We start from the raw sequence: 17,190 nt of genomic DNA, 5'->3' as shown, positions 1-17,190 counted from the left end.
GACAATAGGGACAACCTGGGCTCCTCCACGTCTGTTAGTTCCTTTGTGTGTTGCTGATGCTGGCCTGCTCTCAGCAGCCTCCTGAGCTTGCACAGACAGGGATGCGGTTACAGGAGCTGTCAGTCAGTCCTACCTGACAGATCTACCTGGTGGCTTCTCCCATCGCTGTGCCTCAAAATACGTTTGGTTTTGTTTCTGGAGCCCAGAGTTGGAAACGGTGTCACTGATTTGTCAGCCTCGATGGAGGCAGGAAATTCCCTTCTTTGTGTCTTTTTGCTTCCCAACTTTGACAGTATTTGAGTACATGCATAACTTCAGACTGAGAAGATTCAACAGGTGAGTTCTTATATATTTTTATTTTTATATATATGTATAAAGAGATTTTCTAATAGTGTTGGAACACTGATATCCAGCTTCCACTGAAATACATTTGAAATTTACTTCAAATATTTTATAACACAGAGATCCATAAATCCATAAAGTATTCTAATTGCTAGGAAGATGCAGATGGTTCTGAACGTAGCTCAAAACTCTAATCAGAGTAAATGCTAGTTGTTCTAATTTCATTTTTTAAATAGTCATTCACAGTCTTAATGCCAACAGTGCTATCTGAAAAGCTGCCACAAGGTGGTGCCACAGTATTTTGTAAAATGTTGAAATTACCGTATCAAAACAACTATTTTCTTAATATAGGTGTAACGTAAAATAGATGTGGATACAAAACATGCCTTTATTTTAAGATAATGCCCTTTAGTGCTGCAGAAGTACTCTCCTCAGAACTTTGTATTGCTCCTATAAATGCACTAGCAGTTGGGTCTGTCTGTCTGCCAACACTGACTCAACACGATGCTGACATTTGCAATGTGCTTTCCTGCCATAATTACTCAAGATAGATTGTGTAGGTGCTGAAAGTTAAGCAGATTAAATATTTTCCTAAATTGCTGCCTAAATAAGCAAATTAATCTTGATGTCTGTCTTGATTTTTCACCTTCCTTCTCCCATATGTTAGCCACCATAACATTTTCCAGTTCTTTGGTAAGGGCAGTTGTGCCTGAATTGTATAAAGACATTTCCCTGAAAATGCCAGGATACTTAGGAGTCAAGGGGACAAGAAACTTGGGCAGTTTTGCTGTATGGGAATTGAGCACCAACTTTGTGTTCAGTGTCTGCTGTGGGGTCAGTGTCAGTGGTGGGGTCAGTGTCCAGCTGAAGTGAATTACAGGCAGAAAAGAATTATTAGCGGTGAAGCCCATCTGCTGTGCCAGTGAGGATTTCTTCTCTGGTTCATTATCTATTTATTATTCCAGTGAGTATCCCACCTCATGGGAATTCTGTCCTTTCCCTCAGGATAAACAAGGAAAAATTCCTAATAAAGCCTCAATCTGTATTGTGTAGCTGTAATCCCATCACTCTGGTGCCTTGAATCACACTCCAGGTCTTCTGGTTTTATGCTGCTTTAACACACATGGTTCACATCTCCTTGACTGAGACACTACATTAATGCTTATCCCTTTAATTTTTCTTCATAAATCTAATATCTGTTGCCCTAATTTCCTAGTCACCGAATTCCTGCCGATTCACTAATATCTTTCGGATAAATGAGGTGCCTCCAATTTCAAAATGCCAATGTATGAAAATTTTGGAGAGGAACAGTTCTCTGCCCTGTGAATACTAATAGTATTTTGAAAAAGAAATGAACCCTAAATACTTCTGGACTGTAACGTTCAAGACACATATTGAATTCTAGGACTGCGTTTGGATCTGTACATTCAGATCCATATGTACTGCTTTCAGTCCTTGAAGCAAAGCTCAGGGGAGCAGGTTGTCCTTAATGCAAGGCCATGCCCCTGGAATTCAATTTCTATACTCCCCATTGAAGCCAAAGCCTAAAGGGGCATTGTATAAACATTATCCATTGGTTCAGATCTTTGAAAGCTGTTTTTGCTAAGAGTTAATACATACATCTGAATAAACAAGCTCTTATACCAAGGTGCACAATGTCCTTCAACAATATTGCTAGGTATCACCTGCCCAATGGCCTGCATTTCAAGCTGTCTTCCCTTAAATGTATTAGATTAGATTAACATTTATGAAGCTGAACCTCATTACATTTTTTCTGTCGTTATTCTGCTGCCTCTGTGCAGTTTCTCTGCAATTACGTTGTACTACCTCCCTTTTTAGTGCCTGCAGATTTCATTTGCATATGAATTTCCCTCGCTTTTATATAATTGAAGAACTAATGGGCTGTAATTCCTTTTGTCATTTCTTTTTTTTTCATATGGACTGCCAACAAAAAATCAATTCCTGGGATAATTTTAAATACCTAATTAACATAAAAAATGAATAATCACACCCAAATAGTATTGACATTTATTACAAAAATAAGATGTGAGATGAAATTTTCTTAAAAAATAAAACCAGATAATTTTGTGGCATAGACTGCAATGCTTCCGTAAGCACTTTGGTAAGCAGCAATTCATAGGAATTGTCTGATGGACTTCAATTACCAATGCATAAAAACCTGTTTTCACAGAGGACAGTAAAGTATGAATTAATTCACATTTCCGTCCATTCTAAAAGGAAACAAAACAAACAAAAAACCCCCTTTGTTTAAGAAAGAAAAAAAGGTTTTATTTTTGTAATTATTAAATCCATAGATACAGTTGACCTGAAACTGCATTTTTAGGGGATAAAGTACCTACTGGTGGTAGGCATTCTTTTTTATTAATTCACTTCACAGAAACCTGTGGAGATTTTAAGGGGACCAGATGAACATTTTTTAAAACTGGAATCCTCTGTTTGTGTCCCCCTTTACCATTCCTCCAATTCTAATTTCAGTTCAGAATACAGACTTATTACCTAGTCATGAATGGCAAAAAAAAAGTGTTAGTCCTAATAAAAATGTTAGAAAAAGCTTGGAGAATTAGCATTAAAAAAAGACTGCAACCAGCAAGCATATTTTTAAAATATCTAATTTTCCTGTTTTAAAATTTATGCAAAAACGCAGTTTCACTAAGGAACCCAATGTATTCCTGGCAACAGAATTCAGCTCCAATGTGGTATGTCATTGTCTCTGCAGAGAGATCTACATAAAGTGTGAGAATAACTGAAAAATGGCATAAATATCAGAAAGTATGAAGTATGATCTAAGTACAGTCTATTCTAATAACTCCTGTCTCAGAATATAGAAATTCCAATACTGACTCACTATCAACATTTGAGACTGTAAAAGGTGTCAGTATTAATGAGTCTGTCTAGTCTGGAATATGTTGGACTTGCCATTTGACATGAAAAGATATCATGTCACAAAAACCCCTTTTATGAGGTTTAACAAGCCACGTTTTTCATTTTATTCTCCTAAAAGACTCAGCTCTGGTAAGAAATTCAATAAATACAAGGGCTGTTCACTACTGCCATTTTATCTTATTACAACAGGCAAAATGATTGCATTTAGATCAAAATCCAGTCCGTTTGTTCTGGAAATTAAATTCGAATCAATTTGAAACTATTCATATTGTATAGTTGCTGATGGTGCTTCAAGACAAGTGGTAGCACTGTACAAATTTAGAATGGACTTGAAGCAAGAGAAGCCCCTTCACGGTGAGGACCTCGGGTAAAAGACCAGGTAGACAGAGTGCAGAACTTAAAAAAAATATTTGCAATACAAGCATTAGTGTCCTAGTGTCAGTCCATGGCATTTTATCTGATATCTCCTAGTTTATGTAGTGTCATTTTACAGTGTCAAGAGCATCTCAGAGGTGCTTTGTCGGCAGCCCATTCAGCCTGAATTTGCCCATGCATCTTGTCTATTGAATATAATATTTTAAATAACAAACTAGTTCAACCTTTCAAAGGAGCTTCCCCTGTTATATTATGTGAAGAATGAGCTTTTTTGAGTTTGCAATATTTATACTTCTTTTACATTCTTTATCTTTTATCTATTTAGAAGCAAATGCCCCTTGAGCCCTGGATGTTGGGTCTTTGCTTAGGTTAGTGGCAGAAATATCTATAACTAGATCAGAAAAACTATTAATAACATTATTTATGTGTGGTGGTAGTTTAAAGACTAGAGACTCTGTAGCCTGTATTTAACATAGTACAGTTATTCTATATTTCAGAGGGAGAAAAAGGTAATATATTTTTAATCAGAGTTTTTGCCACTGGAATTTGGTGAAGAATTGAAAGGTGAATACAGTGCAGCTCACCGAAGAAGCTACAACCTAGGATGATTGACCACTGTGGGAGACTGAGTTGGGTAATCTCTCTGTATCCTGCCTTGCTATATTCCCCGTGCTGTGCAGGCATGGAGATGTTGCTGCCAACACAGATAAGAATAAGAAGATTTTTATCCAAAATACTAAATCATACATCTTCATGATTCTTTCTCTTCCTGCCCTCTTCTCTCTGCTAAAACATGATATTTAGAAGACAGCATAGTACATTTGAAATTATTCAAGAAACGTAACTTATTTAAGGATTTTTTTTTCCTTTCTTTTCTGGTTTATGTGCCAAAGTTATAACCATTGTATCAGGAAAAAAATTGTTTCCCTGGATTTTTTTACTGAGTATGTGCTTTTGTTTGCCTTTCCAGGACTGTTATGCATAGTAGGGAAACTATTCATAGAACTAAAAATAACCTACATGCAAACCTAAATGGAAACAGATATAGATTGAGAGACAAATCCAGCTCTACTCGCTTTATATGCAAATAACTAAACCCGTGCAATATAGAAAAAAAATACAAGGCAATGCCTCATTTAGGACAGAGAAATGATAACATGGCAGCTAGAAATCATAGCAACAATATAAAAAAATAATGCAGGGAATAATTTGCTCTAGTATCGTCTCATTTTTATCACTAAAGATCAAAGCATCCAGGGCTTCCTCTGAAATGTGTAAGAATACATTGAGTCTAATTTCCAAGGCCTAATATTATAGAAGTTGAAAAGCTGGGAAAAAAGGGAAAAGAAACTTTTCTGGGAGGTGTTTTCTCTCAAAACGAACAGCTTAAGAATACTTAAAGTGGAGCTTTTAGTGATAATTTTAGTGTCACTTGTCAGTTCTTCAAAATACTTTCCGTTACTAAATGAGTATTTCAAATTAAGTTATTTCAAAATTATAATATCAAACAGTTACAGTTCCTAGGCAGTGCAGAGACAGCATATCATGCTGTATTTAGTGAATGAAGGTGAATATGCACAGGGATCTTGTTTTCATTACTCAGTTTCATTTTTCCTTAGCAAATATGGGCTGCTTCTTGAGCTACATGAGACCTTTAACCTGTGTCAACAAATGTGACAATGCCTCTTTTCATAGTTTTTTTTCCCCTTGTTTTTCAGTATACTGAAAGGCAGAAAGTACGCTTCATTTTTCAGATCCATAATGTGCTTTAAAGTTCCACCAGCAATACAAAGTGTAATTGTCATTCAGAAATAAAGATGTTATACTGATTTCATTAATTTACTCTACCTGCCCATTCTTTGCAGGAGCCAAATTATATATGGTAGGTTTCCCTTTCTCAGACATAGCAGTAAAGTCCAGATGTAGCAGGTAGTCTTCCCCAAAATTCAGGGAGTCTTTGTGGTAAAAAAACAACTATCTTTGGCCTTTAGTCTTCAGAACTTCTGGATATTTTATACTTCTAGTTCAGATAGTGGATTGTATTGTCTTGCATCTGATCTAACACCACATAGGTGAGCAGGGGCCCTTCCACTGGCTTATGTGCCTTCATTCACATGATTCCACACAAGCTGGAGCATTCCTAAAGATGCATGATACAGAGAGAAGATGAAAATCAAAAATGTAATGAGCCAGCTCTGACATGCATATGTGGGGAAGTTGTCAACCTGAATGTTTTCTAGCTGTTGCTTGCTGGAATAGTTTGACCACACTGGTATCATTTACGTTTGGATAAATTGCAGCAATTGTTAAAGCTGTTACTGCCTCTTTCCATGATTGAATTTTATTTCAAAAGCTGTATCCTCTAAAATAGCTGAACTGGGTCAAGAAGGGAATCTCCCATAGACATCGCATCAAGAGGGAGATCTTATATATAGAAAATAAGGCTAGTTTAAGAAGGGTGCTGTTGCCCCAGTGGCTGGAGGAGGAGCTCAGGGAGGAGAGGACTGCAGGGTGTCAGTGAGCCGTGGGGACAGGTCTCTTGGGTCCGACATCAATCAGAATGCCTTAAGAAAGCCCTGCACTGAAAATCGCTAATTGAAAATCCACTTTGACAACTCTGTAACCAGAGATGAATATTACACTTACATATTCGGGTACGTGAGCAAAACTGTTAATTCAGTATGGGTTAATGGGTGCAAAACTCTTCTCAAATTGTGTAGGTTCTTAGTGTGATGGTCATCTTATTTAGCAGCAGACAGTGCTTGAGGGATTCTGTATTCTGAACTTTTTTGTTTGGATCAAGATCAAAACAAAAGCCTAGGAGGTTCTTGTGCAAAGCCTGTGATTATGCGTGTCTGTTCCAAGTACGCTTTTGCATTATAGTGTTAGCAGAGAATTTTATGACAAAACAGAAAATTCGGAGTCTCCATCTCCAACATTTACAAAAGCATGCTGAATTTAACCGAACTTTGAGAAGACATAGGTAGGAGTCTCACAAAGTCCCGTCTGTCACTGGAAATATACCTGGCTGCCTGTAATTTGGGATCTTATCAGTCCTGTGTTGAGGACTAATTATGCATTTATTATATTTATGTATATGCTTATTATTTTTATACTTCTATATTATATATATAATGCATGAATATATATTATATATTATTTTATTTATTGTTATATTATTATGCCTTTAATTTTAATTCTGGGACAGTCCTGTCATGATGTGAGCATGATGGATCTGATGGGGTCTGTGAGTCTAGATGCTGTTGGAGCTTTAGGATTGGCACTGCATGCAGGACTTGAGGTTTGTTTTGGTGTTTTGGTTTTTTTAAGAAACATGGTGCCCACTTTGCATTTATTTCTACCATTTCTATTTGGCAGGATTTTTTCTTAAATCTACTTTTTTTGTGCTGAAAGAGATTGAGTCCTTTAAAAAAAATTATTCTTCTCAGAATTGAGATTTTTGCCCGGCTTGGACTTGTAAACAGAGGGGGAAAAAAACCCAAATAGCCACTTTTTATTTTTCAGTGAAAGCAAGTGGGAAGCTTGGAGTGCAAACATGGTTTCTAATGCAACTTTTTACAAGTGCTTTCTATTTAGTTGCAACAGTATTTTCTTCCTCTTTTTATTATGGGCTAGCAACAAAACCTCCCTAAAAATTCCACCATAACTTCTGTAAGATAATTATTTAACGTGTAATATTCAATATTAAGAACACTATAGTCTTCTCTTCTTTTCCCATCGTAACCCAGAGCTGTTATTAGGATAAATAATTCTGATAATGTGTTAGCACTTGAGGTTCCACAGGAACAGGTGATGTACAAACTTGTAAGAATAGTTGTGACCCCTCTCCACAAAATTTATATCCAGGTTTTTCAAACTTCAGTGGCTTTGACAATGAAGATGTTACTCTGATATTAAGTGGCTTTGCTCTGAAGGATCGCTCTGAAGCCTGAACATAGATCCTGCCTTCCTGGAGTGTCTGCATGCTCCCCAAATAGTAAAGGGCATAAATATATTACATTTTGATGGAAGGTGGAGGTAACTTCTCAATTCTCTAACTGCTGCACAACGGGTTACACAATTGGGCCAAGCTCATGCTGGAAGTCCTTGGTAAAGCTCTGCAACTTTGGCAAAGTTCAGTCTAAATCTTCCAAATCGTACTTCAGTGCCTGGCCTTTTCCTATGTCAAATTATCAGAGCTCAGATGCTAGGCTGTGACCTTTTTATGGTGTTGTAGAAGTATGAAGTGTCAGTTTTAGACCTAGAAAATAAAGAGAAATAAAGACAACTGGCTCCCATCTTTCACATCTGGGTGTTTTCAGATACTTTCTGAAATGGATCTGTAATAATGCTTTAATAGTAAGTTATATTCTAGAAGTTTTCAGAAATTTGATTGTTAAACTCCAAAACACTTCAATATGCTGTAGATTCTTTTGTTTAATTGCATATGATATAGCCAGATCGTGCTCTGAGGGTTTTAAAAATTAGTTGTGAATGTGCATCCAATTATCATTGGATATATAAGAATTTACAGTGATCATTTACTTAAACTTTGCAAAGCTTCATCTCATATTTAAGCATCTGAAACAGATTAATTAATAAAAATGTTGAAAGGCTTGATCAACAACAAAAGTTTAATTAACTTTGTTAGTTAATTAAAACTAGCATAGTTTTAATTAGGGGGTTATAAAAGGACTGTGACTTTACACTTGAGTCTGTGATTACCCCTAAAAGTGCAATTACCGTACATTTCTCTTAAAACATTCTAAATTAATTGAAAATGTGTTAAAACCATTCATGATGCTTTATTATGTAATTATTAAAATGAATTTCCAATGCTAAAATGTTAAGAATTATCTACTCTTTTGACAATAATTATGCTGTTGATCACAGAGAATCAGCCAGACATCATGTGGACATGATGCTTCCCACTATTGTTTTCATATAATCAGAATAATAACATGCATTATTTTTATCAAGTTTGACTATTTGATATATATTTTTAACTTCTCCTTACACTGTGTTTTCAGAGAGTCAGGAATTAGAGATCCCTGGCAGCCATCTTTCTACCACTTTCTAGCTCTCTTTGTGATGGGGTAAAGTCAGAAGTGTGCAAGTTTTAAAGGAGCACAGAGAGAGTTGGGAGATTTCATGATCACACATCTATTTTCAAGGTAATTTTTTTTATCCTTAGGTCCCAAACGATTGGTAGAGCAGAATTTTTTGGCTTTCTACTTGCCCTACTAAGAAAGGTGACATGATCCCACCTCTTCCTACATGTGGGAATTTTCCCTTCTGAAAATGAGAATTAGATTTGTAAGAAGGGAAAATGACTTGGTACATTTTTGAGTAAAGGATGTCATTTCAGCAATCCTGCCTGCTGTCTTTACTGTGACTTTAACCAGCAGAAATCCCCTGGTGCAGAAAGGATACCAAGGCTGCGCTGCAGGCGGAAGTTGCAATTTTCCACTGAAGTATCATTACAAAACGAATGGTAGCTGCGGGATTGCAAAACAAAGCCACATCCTCCTTGTAGTTCAACCTCAGCGATCGTGTTCGTTTCTCTGTTAATCACTAGTGCTGGGGAAGAAAGAAAAGAAAAAGAAATGCAGACAGCAAGAAGAAAAACTAGGTGATAGAATAGATGATGGGTATCAAAGAATGTTTTAAGATATTAAAGATATTGTTAAATATTTTAACAAAATTAAGATATTGTTAAAATTAAGATGTTTTACATCTTGATTTTAACATATCAAGATGTTTTAAACCCTACCTACCTACCTACGTAAGCTGTGGCAGGACATTAACCTAAGTACATAACCAAAGGCAGCGTATTGGGGCTTTCAGACTACTTAATATCCTTTATTGTCTAAATGAATTAGTTCCTTAGCGTAGTTTGATAAAATAGAGAGGATCTTTTGCATAGAGGATGTGATGGTGTGTAGAAAGCATGAACAGAGTTCCAAACAAGGAGAGATTCCTGGAGGTTTAGCGCAGCTCAAAAGCAAAAGAATCAAAAGGATCAAATTCATATCAAATGAAAGATTTTTCTTTTTTAGAAAAATCTTATTGCTGTCTCTTGTATTTAGGATTATTTCCCATAGTGAAGATTCTTCCTGTCCCATATGGTTTAAAATATTTTTTTTTCTTCAATACTAAGCCACAGCTCTTTCCTTCACCTAAATATATGCAATAAATCCTCTAATAGCAATGAACGAGATCAGTGTGTGCTTTTGGAGATATCTGAAGATTGCACTAGAATCCTATCGTATCTTGCTTGTTTGAAAAATAACACCATGACTAAATTCGGATTTACATGCTTGCTTGCCTAAAACTGTTTCTCTGATGCCTACTTTTCTGCTTATCTGTATTTCATTGAAAAATGGTAATAATTATTGACATTATTTCTTCATGAGTGCATGTGGACAGTATCACTGATACTTTTGGGAAAGCAAAGAAAATTAATCACTAATTGAAAATTTACAAAGGAACATTTACTCAGGTTTTTTTCCAAAATGACTACACAATTAATAAATGAGACTTTTCAATAAAAAATTGAATGAAATAAACACAAAGAAAATTGAAGAGAGTCATATTGAAGACAGCTTTATTATGAAACGTTAATTTGCTCTGAATGCCAGGAACATTTGTTATAAAGCAGCTGCCTATTTATTAAATATTATCATAGTGTGTTATCTACCATATTTCTACTTCTCCTGTTTTGAATTGGTATAAAACATGTTTAAAAAAGGATTTTAATTTTTTTTTTCACAAGTTACAAATAAGATGATGAATGAATGAGTAAATGTATTCAAGTCCCCTGAAAGGAATTTATTTCTGAGGCCATACTTCTAAAGAAAAATCAAGAGCAAACCAGAAAACCAAAACATTCTGCTTAAAAATGTGAAAACACTTTGACAAAAAAAGCAAGCACTGGAAAAATTATCAATGGCAAACTTCTTCACTAAAAAGTTAGCTCAAATGTCTTAGCATATTCCATCCTGTTTCTTGAATATTTCTCCACTGTTATTAGAAAGTATCATGTGCATATTGTACTTAAAAACAAGCTGGCAAAGGCAATTCTTAGATCTGGTTTGTACAATCACTTTAATAAAATATTATCTGTACTGAGTTGCAATGGGAAGCATTTACAAATTCATAATCCCTCAGGTATTTTCTCACAAAAATGGGAGCCATCTCTTCTGATTTCCGTTCTGTTGCTTCTTTACTAGTTCCTTGTATGCTTCTGACCTTAGAAACCTGGGGAAAGAGTCCTTTGCCATGAGACTATACATTAACCTCTGAGCATCATCAAAGCAGCTGAGGGTGGGCTCAGAGATATTCCGAGAAATGTAGGTTTTGGTATGGAAGTCTATATTAATCTGTAGGAAGAAAGGAGGCATAAAACCAATGTCAGTTTGATTGGAAAGCTGAGGTCTATTCGTGTACAGGATACAGTCTGCATTTGAATTTCCTCCCAAATACCCTGGCTGATGCAAATAAGCAGGAAGGTCATCCCTTCATTTTCTAGCATACTGAATTCTTAATTTTATTTGGCTCTTAAAAAGATGGCATCAATGAAAAAAAGAAGGGAAAAACTTGCTTCTGATTATCTCATCTTTTTGCCAAAGCAAATCCTATGAAGCAACCATTACCAAAGAGTAAATTAGAGATGAAGGTACTCAGCATCATTTTAGGTTTTGGCCCTATGTATTTTGTAAGGATTTTTTGTTTTTAATAATAATAAAATGGATTTCAATCATATGTAAGACATGGGGACATTCAAAGCACGCTCACTATCAAAGGCAAAAACATCAGTATAAAAGTTTGTTAGGGAGTAGAATGTGAACAATAATTAATTAGCAATTTGTTCCTTCACAGTAAGCATTTTTTAAATAATGATAAAATTGAATGCTGTGACGGAAATTTTTGCAAGTTTGCATTTTAATTTTCATCGTGCCAAAAATACCTGTGCAAAAGAACAAATACAATCATTAACATTCCAATATACTGGTACCTAAATACAGAGAAAATGGTGCTTATTGCATTATAAAAATGGTTAGAGAAAACAAATTATATTGAACATTTCCTTAAATCTTAAGGTAGAAATTTCAGAAGGTGAAATAAACCCATGCCCTGTGTGAAGAATGTATTTAAAGTATAAACCATAAGAAGTCTTTGTTTGCTTCACAGAGTTCCACACAGTGTTTTCTACCTGGTAAATAATTGACATGAAAATGGAAGTACAGCCACGTTGAACTGTATTTTCTGTCATTCCTGTGAGTTTGGATCTGAACTTTCCACTTGATTCCCAACCTCAGTACCCAAAATACACGCAAAAAACTATTTTACGTCCTTTGGAGCATCAGCTTGTATAAAGTCAGAATAAATCCTTTGGGTTTTTGAGGCAATCTTAGTAGAGGACTTGGTTTTATTGAAGTCCTCACAGGCCAGCCAGAACTCCACGTTCTCCTCACTGAATTCTGACTTCAAAAATGTGCTAAAAGCTGCTAAGCCATCTGGGGAAAAATGCATGAGATGGTGGGTAGAGGAAAACTGAAAGACCAATGCAGATTGTGTGTATGTATATACGCACATGTGTTTGTGTATATGCAGTATATATAGTGTAACTTCTGTGTCTGATATTGTTTTGCCTGTAGCCAGCAGTTAGTCTTAAGAGGCTGTTGTGGGAGAAATAAATAGGAGATGAAACTATAGCGATGATAAGGTGATTAAGAGAATTCTTTCAGAGAGTTACTAATTGAGGAATGCTTCCAATACCTGCCTGCCGTGGTTTAGTCTCTCTAGCACTGATACACTAGTCAAAAGGGGATCCTGGAGATTTTGGTCTTTAGGAGGATTTGTAGTGACTAGGATTTGAGGCTGACCCCTGGTCTAAGAAGCAAGCAGAAAATTAAGTCATATTGTGGTAGTGTGCTCCCCTCCGAGCTGAGGTTAGCCTGCCTAAATAGCGCTTCCATCTCCTTTCAAGTAATGGTTAAGACTTGGATGAAGAGATGGACTCTTTGTTACTTCTTTGTTCAGCTTTTTTTTGCACTTTTAGGAGAAAAAAATGTAACAAAGAAAGGTTTGTTTGGAAGAAATTGTTTTAAAATTAACCCAAATCACAAGGTCTTAGAAAAGAAAGCTGACAGCGCCCAAATTTAGTTGCATTAGTCAAGTTAATACTATTCAGAAACAGTGTGGAGGCACCCCAGGGTCCAGGCCACAAAGTTACTGCAGGAAAATGGGGCAGGGGCAAGCAAATTTTTAACTTACATGTGATTTGGGGTTTCAAGTCAGTAGGAGAGGGATCGCTTGGAGAAGTGACTTTGGATATGTTAGAAATAATCATTTTTTGTTTGACTGAAAGGCAATGCATAACATGTATATTTCTTTGTAACAGGAATACCTACGAAAAGGTTTGTGGTATTTTTATTTAAAAAAATAGGAAAAACAGAACCATTGCACAGAGAGTTTAACAACAGCTATCTTCATAAAACAAAACTCTTTCAGAGCACTTCGGCCTTCTTAAATGTCCCTTAAGCATTGGCCAGAAGGTATACTGTGCTTGCAGCTTGGAGAAACATGCCCCCTCTGCCTTTCAGCACAGCAGCTCACATGCCTCCAGCGGTAGCGTTGGTGTGGTTGAAAGCCCATGGAGAGTTGAGCTGGAGAGCAGTGTGAAAACCTGACAGCAATGTTTGTGAACTGGGTTGACACACGTTTTTAAAAAAAGTATTTTTCACTTACTTCTTACCTTTATTAGCTAGTAATGTATCCACAGACTCAGACCAGGCCATTGTTTCCCCAGCATTTGACCTGTGGAAACAACATCTATCCTTGAAAATGGCATTGTGATTTTTTTGCCTGTGCAGTCTGTGGTAGCTAGTCTATTATTTGGCTATCTCCTTGAGGGAGCAGGGTGAGTAATTCATGTTACCCTACGCACTGAATAACAGAAAGTCAACAAAAAGTGTGACACATTTTTTTAGAGTGTAGAGAACCATATAGACTCAAAGTACAGCATTATTTGACATTGGCAACTTGATTATTTATCCAGGAGATAGTAGTAATGCTTGCAATTGGTTGAACTATAATAAAAGCATAGGAAGGATATTAATGTTCTAGAGCATGTACTGAATTTCTTCTCGAGTTCAAATGGATTAACCATTAATTTATATGACACTTTTTGCTTGGAATGAGTAGAATTATCTAAAACGTTACCATGCTAACAGTGGTAGGATAAATGGGCATTATTTCAGTTTCTCAGTGGTATAAGAAATTGAGTAAATTCATAGTTTTGGCTTTTCCTTTGTAACTTGCTGTAGGCTTCTGTTTGTTAGAAGTGAGACATGGAACTAACCGGACCCTTGCTCTTACAAAGCCTGGGTGCTCTGAAGATGTCCAAGCTGGTTCAGAAGCAAGGCTTAGTGTGCAGGCTAACAGAGGACAGCTGCACGATCTGACAAGCAAAAGGATGTCAGATAAGGGAACTGCATGCTAAGTGTGTAGAATATTTTTTTCTTGTAACTTGGGAAGGACGGTCATATTTAATTTAGTCCGTGAGTACATAGATAAAAGAAACCTGTCTTTTATTCCTGCAAAATTATGTTTTGATTCAAATTACCATTGTATGAGTTTTTAATTTAAACATCCAGCAGAGAAAAAGAACCTCCTTTACCAGCGTTATTGTTATCGCTTGCACTTTTTGTCACGAAACCTTGGAAGAATATGATTTCTTGAAAATGAAACATTTTGTGGAAATGTCAGACACATGCGGAGATGTCAGCATGTGCCTACCTGCTTTCCTGCATGCCAGTTTTTCTATTTGATTTTCTTAGGTTTTTGGCAGTCAGTCAGTTTGCAGCCTCAGGCATCCCCAAATGAACATTAGTCTCATATCTACCATTTGGTGATAAGCAGGAATAGATCTGTTTGGTTATCTAGCTCGTATTTTGTTTTAGAATAAGGAGCATACTTCTTCAATAAACCTTGATTCAGTGGTTTGTAACTGAAATTTTTTTGAAATAGTTTTTTTTAAGGAAAATTTTGAAAAAAAATTTCAGATCTTACAAATTATCTTGGCCAAAATATTTGAGCTAGACATTTCAAGTGTTAATCGGTTCTTCTTGTAATCTCTAAAGACAGGTAGTAAAAGATGAAGAATTTTGTTGAGCTGATACCTATTATGTACCCAGAACAGACTCAGTAGAAGGTTTTATCCCAACTTATTTTAAATTTTAGTAAAATTAATGCCTATTAATTTTTTTTAAACATAAACATTTAAAGGGAATGAAGAATGTTTTACTAGCATTTTGTATTTGTGAAAGATCTTGAAATAAATAGTTCAAAGTGCAAGGTCAGAGCAGAGTAAGTAATTGATCCCCACACACACACACACATTTTGGATACAGATTTTTTTATAAGGAGACAAGGAGATGCATCAACTCTAGAATACCTGCAAGAATGCCTGGAGAGGTAGGTAGTAATTAAATAGATCGGTATCTCACATTGCTTTTGTTGAACTGTTACATTTTATACAAATAGTAGAGATGTATTAACCAGACAAAGAGAGAGGAAACCAACTTTCTAATCCTCTGGTTATGTATCTTGCACAGGTTATGGTAGGCAGGGGGATTTGAAACTGAATTTACATTCTATGTGAATATAGTAGTCACTTGACATCTTGGCAGCTCTGGAATGATTTGTGTGCATCTTCTCTCTCATTTGGTGGTAAGAAAGGAGAAATCAGAAAATTTGGAAATACTTTGTTTTGTTTCAGTGCAAAATCAAAACAAATTCCAGGAATTTTGATGGAAACGGAAATCTTATTTTCTGACTAGACCCTGTTTCCGTTCGAAAAACCTCACAACTGAAGTTTCATGGAGGTTAGCCATTCTGCATGGAAAGGTTTTTCTTAGTTGGTCTTTCTGGTTTCAGACATGTAAACTCATGGGGTGTAATTCTTTTCTACCTCATGCCTAGGTCTTGTATTCACATCCCTTAGGGAGGACAGGAGTTCTTCCTAACTAAAAGTAGAGCAGGTCATCCTTGGCTCAGCAAAGCATCACAAGCCACAGACACTGTCCACAATACTGAGGGGTGGAAAATTTGGGTGAGTAGAAAACAGGGTGGAAAAGGCTCTACTAAAACACAGCACCTGCCTGCACATGCTGTGCTGCTCTCTCCTCTAGGCTAGCGTAGTAAGAGCATGTATTCTCAAGGCTGACAAGATGCCCATCCATCAGGACAGCATTTTAAAGTAACCTTTGAAGTGAAGTTCACTACGCCTTTTTCTGTCTGACCAACTGGTGTCTGAAATCACCTATGGAAAGACCTTTATGCTGACTACTGACTTTCTGCCACTGTATATACTAACTTAATAAATAGGTATTTTAGGATCTAAAAGGTTCTGGATTCTGATAAATGGACCAAATGCTTTGTTCTGTATAAAATATTACAGCTCGTCTTAATTTACAAAAAAACCCCAACCCTAGAATTCTGTAAAAAATATTTGATATTCCTAAGGGGACTCTGAGAGCTCAACTGTCAAAACCCTGCTCTAAAGTATACAGGTTAGTTTGACAGCTGTATTCCACAGCTATTTCTCAGCATCACCAGGAATAGTATTTTCTAGTTGTAAATTTATAAAGAGATTATATCATAGTGTCACCATATTACATACCTGTAGTTATAATTATTACAATAGCTTGCGGTATTGACACCTTTAACAAGCAAGCTTTTTTGGTAGCTGTCAGTTTACTTGTATCCAGACTGCACAAAATTATATTTAAATAAAAAGAATAAAATTATGCATATTTATACATACATGCACACATACATGAGTGAAACTGGAGTGCAAATATAGTCAGTCTGTATTGAAAACATAAATGAAAACTAAACGTAGCATTATGTAGTGCTTTGTGAGACATCGTGTGCTGATGGAATTAATCAGACAGTTTGTTTTAGTAACTGTAATAATCAAAAATATAACAAATTTTCAGGTTGTTCAGTAAATATTTACTAGCGTTCTTGTCAAACAAAAAAGCAAAATGAAAGACCAGGATAAAACAGACAGCATGAATCTAATTCTGCTTCTCTTCCTTATGGGTAATATTATATGTTCTGATATTTACTTATCACTCAGAGAATTATTTCACTGACCTCATGGGATCTACTTGAATGGGAATGGCAAGCAGAACTGACAACAAAGAATCAAAATAATCATATCTGCTTCAAAAGGGGAAGGAAAAGCTGCCTAGATTATTCAAAACTTGATCATCCCATCCCATAAATCTCCTATGATTAAAATAGCCATAAACAACAACTCACTTCACCGGCATTTTTTGTTCCACTGTCTGACTGGCACAGGTAGGGCAGAATTTCTTTTTCTGACTGATCTTCAAGCTGAAGGTAATGTGACAGCAGGAACAATACCATTAGCATGTGAATAACCAAACAGTACAATGCAAATTGACAAACTGTTTTTAACACTTCCTTTAAAATTATTTCTTTCAGAAACATGGCTTGTTTTTTAACAGTGGCCATTCTATTTAATTAAAAACA

At 36.0% G+C, this 17,190-nt stretch overlaps 1 protein-coding gene across 1 annotated transcript; it reads right to left on the bottom strand.

The window, feature by feature from the left end:
- Positions 1 to 10,748: 10,748 nt before the first annotated feature.
- On the bottom strand, positions 10,749 to 16,967 carry LOC143161166 (regulator of G-protein signaling 21-like). Its single transcript, XM_076339859.1, has 4 exons — positions 16,957 to 16,967; positions 13,382 to 13,458; positions 11,974 to 12,140; positions 10,749 to 11,003 (listed from the first exon to the last, which is right to left on the bottom strand). Exons 1-4 carry the CDS (start codon positions 16,965 to 16,967, stop codon positions 10,800 to 10,802), a joined length of 459 nt encoding a protein of 152 aa, XP_076195974.1. The 3' UTR covers positions 10,749 to 10,799.
- Between the last annotated feature and the right edge of the window lie 223 nt (positions 16,968 to 17,190).

The sequence above is a fragment of the Aptenodytes patagonicus genome, chromosome 5 (assembly GCF_965638725.1).
Source record: "Aptenodytes patagonicus chromosome 5, bAptPat1.pri.cur, whole genome shotgun sequence".
Lineage (NCBI taxonomy): Eukaryota > Metazoa > Chordata > Aves > Sphenisciformes > Spheniscidae > Aptenodytes > Aptenodytes patagonicus.
The sequence above is the reverse complement of the archived record's forward strand: the minus strand, read 5'-3'. Positions and strand labels throughout refer to the sequence as shown.